The sequence below is a fragment of the Condylura cristata genome, unplaced genomic scaffold, assembly GCF_000260355.1.
Source record: "Condylura cristata isolate star-nosed mole 26May11 unplaced genomic scaffold, ConCri1.0 scaffold00016, whole genome shotgun sequence".
In the NCBI taxonomy this organism is placed as follows: Eukaryota; Metazoa; Chordata; class Mammalia; order Eulipotyphla; family Talpidae; genus Condylura; species Condylura cristata.
This window is the reverse complement of record NW_004567117.1, coordinates 39,119,680-39,128,816: the sequence shown is the minus strand read 5'-3', so window position 1 is coordinate 39,128,816 and position 9,137 is coordinate 39,119,680. Positions and strand designations below refer to the sequence as shown.

At 35.0% G+C, this 9,137-nt stretch overlaps 1 protein-coding gene across 1 annotated transcript; it reads right to left on the bottom strand.

The window, feature by feature from the left end:
* Nucleotides 1–7,171: 7,171 nt before the first annotated feature.
* Nucleotides 7,172–7,596, bottom strand: LOC101633264 (uncharacterized protein C8orf59 homolog). Its single transcript, XM_004683945.2, has one exon. The coding sequence runs from the start codon at nt 7,527–7,529 to the stop codon at nt 7,224–7,226; it is 306 nt and encodes a 101-aa protein (XP_004684002.1). The 5' UTR covers nt 7,530–7,596; the 3' UTR covers nt 7,172–7,223.
* Between the last annotated feature and the right edge of the window lie 1,541 nt (nt 7,597–9,137).

Sequence of the window (9,137 nt, the reverse complement as noted above, 5' to 3'; positions counted from 1 at the left end):
TTTCCTTCTCCTTTTCCTCTTAATATACAAGACATCAATTCTCTAGAACCCATTAGTGTGTGTGCATATGTGTATATATATATATATATATATATATTATATATATATATATTCACATGGGTTTATAATGCAATTATTATTATTATTAGTGATTAATCAATCAAATTGTCTTAAGAAATGCAAAAATGAATCAAGTTGTGTTTGCAATCTAGAAAATGAACTAACATGTGAAAAACTTAAAGATGTGAGAAAGTGTTAATAGCATAAGAGAAGTAGTGATATATACTATTGACTAGGCATAACAATTTAATATTAATATATCTTGATTCCTGGGTGATTTGAATTCTCATTTGGAAGACCTACAGAATTGTATCATAAAGAAAATATAGTATTACAATCCCTGTTTTCAGACCTTACCAGATCTCTGAGGCAAGATATTGAGTGCTTCTTATTTTAACCTCTTTGAATTTAGCTGTTTGTATTATCTTGAACTTGATAGAAACTCAAAATGTGAATGAAGCAATTAGTGAGTGAAAGAGTGAACAGGAATAACAGGAAATTAATGAGATACAATGAAGACATTATAGCCTTTATTGGCACAAGGAGAAATGGTCTCCCATATTTTCCCCATTATATACATACTAAATTATATCTTGTTCTTGGACTTTAGCAGATTAAAACCTGGTCTTGGCCTTTCTAGTGTGTTGTGTTAAACGTCCATTTTCTCAACGTTGGCAAAATAATTCAGATGACCCTCAAGAACTTGTACAAATGTAGATCTATTATAGTAGAATTATATTTAGGATATTTTTTAAAATTGCCTTGTAACTTATGAAATCATATTTGATACCTAATGTTATTATCCTACCTTTGATAATATAATTTCTTGTCAAATTGGAGAATCTCATATTTTTAAAGTGACTCCAATTTCCAAGTGGTGGTTGTAGTCCTGATGACAAATATAGTTGAACTGGGCACTCACTGTCACTCAGCCAGTGGGTTGTCATTGAAATAGATTGACAATAGCTATGTTGGCTGAACTATCAAGTAGATATTTCATATGTTTGGAAAACCTCTCTGTGACCTATCAGCATCTATCTTGACAGACTAGATGAGAGTGTAAAGGATATTGACTCATATAAAGAAAGGTGTCCCTTTGAAGATAAATTATAAAGTAACCTCAATATCACTAATAAATCAGTACCAACTATTTGGTTCTTTAAATGCCTACCTAAATAGAGCAAGCCCATTCATGCTACAATACACAACTCCTATCAAGTTTCGTTAATATTTTATAAGAGAAAATGAACACTCAGATTTTTTAGAACGATATGTACATAAGAGTAAATGAACAATACATTTAAAACATTTAGAACAATAATTGTACATTTAAGTAGTTAATAAATGTAGTTAGTTATCATTAGTTAAATATGCTTTAAAAAGGTCTTAGTGCAATAAATGTTTTTTGTTTGTGTTGCATTATTTGTTAGTTCTGATTTAGTCAACATTTTACTTGAAATGTGAATTTTCAATAAGTTGAGAATATAATGATATAATAGAATATAATGATATAATAATTTCATTTTAATGTTTTATTCCAAGTGCTGCATATAATACTTTCAAATGTATGTTATACTGTAATGTTTACTTAAACTTATTTCATACCTACAATTACCATGTCAGGTGGCTAAGGAAAATCCTATTGTAGTCTCTTTTCATAGAATAAAGATTGATGTCTTAGAGAAAGTTCAGATCTCCAAAGTATTCTCACTAACGTGGGAATGTTTTATTTAAAATTGAAACAAAATATATATAACTACAATGTGAACTTAATGGGAGAAAATCCACATTGCAAGCATACAATTCAATTGGCATCAAATCTGGGGAAGGATTCTAACTACAAGATGAGACTGGGGAGATCAATAGAAGAGTGACAGCATTTAGGATCCAGAGTCCCTTTGGTGCATTAACTTGTGGGAGAGCAGAGTGCAGTTTTCAAAGCAACCAGAAAAAAGTCAAAGGATTATTATATCCAGATAAATGTCAAATCAAGAACAGAGCAATTTAATAATAGTAGAGAATTTTAATACTGCTTTTAGAGCTTCCCATAAGATCGGATAGCTAGTCTTTTCATTCTCATTATTCTTGAGATCTCTTCTTTGATTTTTTTTTTCTTTGACCCAGGAGATGTCCAGAAGCATTTTGTTTTATCTCCATGTGTTTTGGTTTATTTTGGGATTCTTTCTGTGGTTATTTTCTAGATTTAGAATGGAAGATAGATATCAAATGGGTTCACTTATCTGTGGAATATAAATAATCAAAACATACACAGGCAAAATACACTAAGAATAAGTCTTGGATTCAATGGTTAAAAGTGGAGGGAGTAGGGTTACTAGCACAAGTGGTTTGGTGGAATGTGAATTTGTTTCCAATGCCAATCATATCCTAAAATAGTCAATATCATCACAAAGATCTTCAACAAGACCATGGAAATATTATTAAAGCTGCTATAGCAGAATATCATCAAATTCTATCAGAATATCTTGTTAGGTAATAAAAGAAAAAAGGTCTTTCATCCAGAACATACAATATGCCAGAGAGATAGAACACTGGGTATGTAGTTATTGGTCTTCTACATATTGAAGATATGTGATAGATGATAAATGGTTAGAAGGTAAGATTAAGGTATCACAGGAGAATTTGAGACAGGTCATTATAGGAATCATGGTCTTAAGAAAAATAAGAATGATTTAAGAAATGTAGAAATAGCACAATTGAAATTATTGTTGTATATGTCGTAGAAATAATGATTCAGTAAGAGGGATTATGTAGGAAAATAGTGAGAGACAGGGTTGAACAGAAAACTAGGAAGGATGCTTTTAAGAGACTAATAGGCCAGGTAATTAGTAAGTGGAGAAATTAGGACTAACTTGGAAGTAAGCAAAGTTAATGATATTGAATCATGTGAGTAGCAGGAACAATATAATATTTAAAGCATGAAAAAGATGTGATTAATATATGGGTTTGTTGAAATAGGCAAAACTGAGTTAGTAGGAAAAGATAATTATTTCACATATGTGAATACGTTATATGGGATTGTATGGGAAATAAGAGAGAGGGGTGTTACACTAAAAAATGTCAATAAAATTTAGTGTATAATTAATGTGGGGAGGGACTAAAATGAAGAATTCAAACATAACCCACAGTTAGTATTAAGAGATTGGAAGCATTATGGTATGTTATAAAAGAACATAATTTTAAATTTATTCATCCCAGTAAATTTCAAAATATAATTAACTTTACAAAGCAGTTCATGAATCAGGCAGCATCCCATCTAACAGATAGATGTGTCCTCTTAAGAGTCCTTCAAAGTAGAAATATTTGATAGTCATAAAAAGGTAGAAGAAGGAAGTTTAGAGTGAATTATTTCAGGGAAGCTTAACTTCCCTTAAGAGAAACCAGGCGGTCTTATAAGGCCTCCTACTTCACTAATACTATCAGAAAATTCTAGACTGACTGGTATAAAATTTCACTCCTGGGAGAGGCTAAAACCACAATTAGGTTAGATACTAAGTGACTCAATTTTTGACCTGTTCCTTTTTTTAACAGCTTTATCTCTTGACGAAAGTGCTAATCTTAAAAACATTAATGATATTGGCCACAGATGTGTTGGCTTTAAGGCAACATAGGGAATCCAGGATATCCAGATTCCTGGATTAATCTCAGGACTAATATGAGGAAGGTTAGAACTGGAGGCTTACGGGTGCTTATGAGGATATTAGAGCCAAAGTTTTGAAAGTTTATGAAAACAACAGTGAGGTGGAGTGGATGGGTAGAAAAAATGAAAATAGTAAGAGCTAGGAAGTAAGTCAATGAAAGAAATAGTATTTTTGTAACTTACAGTGAATCAGTGCTGCCATGAAACATACCTTAAGGGTATTAGAACCGAGTTTGAAGACTGGTAGAAGAAAACTGATTTTTCCCCCCTAAATTTTCATCTCATTTCGGAGAGGGGTGCCTTTCTCATAGTTTTGACAGAGGCAAAAACTGCAGCAGTAAAGAAATGTCTGACATGTTAGATATTAAAGATGAGGACTTCAATGCTTCAAAAATTTCTTATTTCAAGTCTTGTTTCAATTCCATGTCGCATTCGATATCCTTATTTTTCATGGAAAGGAGAAACATGAACTAGAGCTGGAAATGCATTTTATATCATCCAATTGATTTTAAACTCTGCCTTTTGATAGGTAGTGAGAATGCCCTAACAGCACCGCTGTGGAGTTCTCTAATTTGTTTTTTGCGGCTTCATGCTGCAAGCAATTTGTCACCTAAAATTCTAATAGAACTTTCACATATTGAAATGAGAGATGGAAGCAGTCTTGTAGATCATCATGGTTATAGTAGGACAGAGTTTTAGACAGGGACTTATAAAATTTTAAATTGATCCCACATTTGACCTTAGACAAAAAGTCAAAAATGAACAACTAGGTATACTCTCAACATAAAAGGAAATTCCTCATCAGCAAACAATAAATCTGTTCTTTAAATGCCAGTTTTCACAGACTCATGTAGTGCTTGAAGGCAGATATCAGTCAAGTTTAAGGTCATTTTCAAACAGCAAAAAAGGAATTCAATATTCAGGCATCCTAAAATGTATTGTCATAAAGCACGTAGTTCATTGATGTTTTGATTTGTAGTAATAAAGTGATTACACATGTATGTATAGGAATAGGAGAGTAGGGACTTTTTTAAATACACAACTAAGGCATACATACTTTCCATTCTTTCAAATCTGCAACAAAATATGACTGGTCAATCAAAACCTTATTGACTACCGTTTCTGTAATCCCCAAATAAATCATAGATGTTTACATATTTCCCATGCTTGAGCACAAGCATTAGGACTTAGATGATGAATACCCTTAATTTTTGAGGCAAACTAGTCTAGTGGATAAATATTGGGCAACATCCCAACAGATCAGCATTCAAATCTTGCTCAGAGGAGAATTACAACCTGGGGGAGGGGCGGTGGTATGAGGTTCAATTTCAAGCCTGTACTATTATAAAACCTTCAGGTTCTTGTAGAGATAAAAATGAATAACCTATGCACATTACCTAGGATCTGGTAAGAACAATAGTTGTTTTGATTACTGAGCTGTGGAAGTTTATCAAATCTCTACAGCAATGGGTGCATGCGAACCTATAGAAACATGCAATAATTTGATACAGTTTTACTTATATACATGTTCACTTAGTAGGCATAGAGGCATCCTGTACCCTGGTAAGTGTGGTCATTTCTAGAAGTGGGAAGCAAACATTATCAGTGTCACTGTAGATTTAGATCAAAGTTGGTTGGTTAAATCACAGGTCTAGTTATATAACAACTGCAGAAGACTTACAATAGAGATGAGGATGTTGAAAATCAGCCTCTGTATTTCTCATCTTGGGCTGCCATACAATATACCACAGACTGAGCAGCTTAAACGACAAAATTTTATTTTCTCACCATTCTGGAAGCTGGAAAGTACAAGATCAAGGTGCAGGCTGATGTGACTCGTGGGGTGGAGGGACCTTTTTTTTTTAAGATTTATTTATTTATTAATACAGAACTGGGGTCCAGGCCAGAGATGCGGAGGGTGAGAGGATTCACCAGGAGCAGAGTGGGGAGCAGAACAGGCAGATCTATGAAGTACACTGCTGAGGGGAGCAGCGGGCGGGTCAGGAGAGGTCTGCCACGCCATGTGTATCTCCTCCAGGGCAGGCAGGGATTGAACTCATGCCAAATTGGCTTAAGCTTCTTAGTGCAGTGCTTTAACCCGCTGCACCACCAGGGAGGGCCCAGAGGGACCTTTTCTTAATCTTGTAAACAGTTACATTCTTGCTGACTCTTCACACAGACTTTGTTTGATGTCTATACATGGAGAGCAATGGAGAGAGAGACAGAAAGTGATAGAGATAGCTACAGAGAGAGCAGGGGAATAGGAGCTCTCATACACAGGCTCACTTCTCACAAGGACACGAAGCCTATCAAGTTCATGTACCACCTTTATTACCTTATTTAACTTTAATTTACCTCATTTAAGTCCTCTACCTAAATACACCATCACTACTGACACAGACCAGACAGTACAATCTAGAGGAGGACAGATTGAGGTACTTTCCTATCTAGTTAGATCTCTGATTAAATCACAGTGGCAAAGAAAAGAATCAGTGGAGAGTGGGTCTTAGAAAAATTTGCCAAATCAATGATTGAGTAATGAAACAGTCAAACCTAGAATCCATCTACATACTGGGTATATTGAATCTGACAAAACTTGAACTTGGTTACTTGGTTGTGCAAATATTTAAAAAAGAACTTGTTTAATAGAAACAGATGTAGAAAGTTAATTGAGAATTGTATAGTAAGGCAAATAGTCTTTTCTGAATACCTTTCTCACTACTGTTTGTGTCCTATAAAAAAAAAGATAGAATTAGTTACATTAAAAACTTTTAAAACCTCTCCTTAACAAGATCATAAAATATTATAAACTGGGGTAGCTTCTCATTTCCTTTGTAGTTCTTTCTCTAAAACCATGAACATATTTTGGGCACTGAGTGGTCAAATGATGAGTTGCTATTGTTTGGAGAAATACTCAAAATATATCTGGGATCTCAAGTCAGGGTCTTCAGTTTATTTTCTAATTCTACAATCTCTTATTTTGCATCCTGGTGTGCTTAGGAGTGACAGTTAACTTACAAGTAACTTGTAGTATTAACTACCTAGTATGTTGAGAGATATACTTTCTATTTAAGAGAGATACTTGAATACTGTGATACAGAAACTAGACCGAGACACAGGGTAAAAAGCACCCCTGAGAGGTTGTCAGGAACAAAGCACCTACTTCATGTCATCAGGAAACAGGTGTTTTAGAAGAGAGCAGGTACCAGAGCTGGCAAAATTCAATGAAATGGTGCTGACGGGATTCCTTGTCATGAATAACATTACTAGGCATGCTTATGTTTAGTAAAAAGAATCCCCCGTGAGTTTGAACCATGAGCAAGCCATGTTCACCTCCTGGAAGGACATGGATTTGTTTTCCATGTGTAACTAGGTGTTTTGTGAATTTTGGTTATAAAGATATTTCTTGATTGCCACCTAAAATTAATAACTTAGAATATCTGGAGAGTGGACAAAACTCTATATTTTTTTTTCTTTTTTTTAAATTTAATGCATTACCAGTATATTACAACTGAGCCATTAATCTTGTAGCTTCGTCAACATTAACTGGTTCATTTTCATGACACTGCTGAGGAGGAGTCAGCTGTTTTTGCAGAGGTTCAAGAGAAAGGCCTTTTGAGAAATGTAGAAGTTCCTTTTGTATATCTACAAAAGCTTTATTCACTCTGTGAACTTTTTCATCATTAACAATGTTTATCTTCTTCAGATTAGTCATCACTGGTTTTGCTTTGTTTTTAGCCTTAAAATTTTTCTGACTGGCTATGTGAAATACATTCCTAGACTTCGGTCCTCTTACTTTATTCTTGGCCATTGCCTGACCTCCGATACCCTCGTGCACTCAAATTCTAGGCTACGCCATCTGATGCCCAGGATACAGGAAGTTCACAAAACTCTATATTTTAACAAAATTCACAGTTAACTGTATACCCTTTATTCTTTGGGATGATGTTATTCAGGATGAATAACTGTAGAAATGGTAGGAATGGAGAAAGAACTTAAGTGAGGAGGGTGACTTTTGAGGAAAGTGAGTTAAAGAAAGTTAAAGATCGTATGATCCTGAAACTTTTCCTAAAAATCTGAAAGAAATTTTAATGGCAGTTTCCATTGATAAGTAGGGTAATATATGTATAGAATTTTAAAATGGGTCTTTACAAGGCAAATATTTATTTTTGGCTCCAGGATTATTAAAACCAAGAACTATGCTGATTATCTACCTACATGTGTTATCTGTATTGGGGCTTTCCTGTGTAATAGAACAAGTGGGATACATATAAAGGAAATATATCATGAGGAGTGGTCTTATATGATCGAAGAGGGTAAGAATTTCCATAACCTGTCATTTGCAAGATAGATATCCATGAAAGTCCACATGCAATTCAGGCCTGTGTTAGCATGCAAACGAGGGGCATTTGGGAGCCCCATCCGTTAAGGGGTGCATGTTCTGAAAAGGATTTGGCTGTCCATGCACACAAAGACAAAGGAAGCAAACTCTTCATATGAAAGTTCTTTAATAGTATCAGTATACATAGAGAAGAGAAGATAGTTCTGTTAAAATTCTGAAATTTATCCATTCTCTCATAGGCAAATACCCAGTCAAAAGGGGTTGGCTCAGAGCAGGGCTCCTGAAGCCCAAAAATATGCAACAGTCTAAGGAACCTTCTGGCGGGAATGGCAAGAAGGTGGTCAAGTAGGTTTTAGAGACCTGGGACAAAAGAAGATACCACATGAAAATAATGGCTGCCATGATTAGATTTACCATGCATGTAGAGTACCAACATGTCTCTGTCAAGTGTCTCTACATGTCTTTCCTCCATGTGACTCCTCCAAGTGCCCTTTCAGTAGTACAATGGTGTAAACTGAGTCCACAGAACAGGATGGAAAAGGAGAAAAAGGTCTTTCTATCTGCTGAAAAACATTCAAGTCTCTTCAACCTTTGTGTGATTCCTATTTTTATCAGTCTCCCCTCTTCTCTCTTACTCACATCAGTTTGTTCTTCTTTGACTTTGACCTTGCTCTCAATCTGCCTCTTCTTACACATGCTGAGCTTCCATCAGACTTGTGAGCCCCCACTTTGGAAGGAAATGCACCTGGAAAACATCCTCAGTGAGGTAATAATCCAAAGGGGCACATCCTCTCAGCTCTTCCCTTGGTCTCTCCCAACCCAACACCGTCCCGGGTGCAACCTCCTTTTTCTTTTTATTGCAGCATATAAATATCTCCATTTGTGCATTTATCAAACTATACCAAAGATTCTGAAAATGTGTCTGTCTTTCCCATCAGATGATAATGTCCTTGAAGCTAGAAACTCTGTCTTGTGTTGACTGCCCAATGATTCCATCATGTCTGACACATGACTTCACTAACCATTTGTGAAATGAATTATCAAGTGAATGAATGAATGATTAAAGAGAGTACATAT

Excerpts from the sequence above, each read along its gene's own strand:
- LOC101633264 (XM_004683945.2), bottom strand. The coding sequence starts at position 7,529 with ATGGCCAAGAATAAAGTAAGAGGACCGAAGTCTAGGAATGTATTTCAC.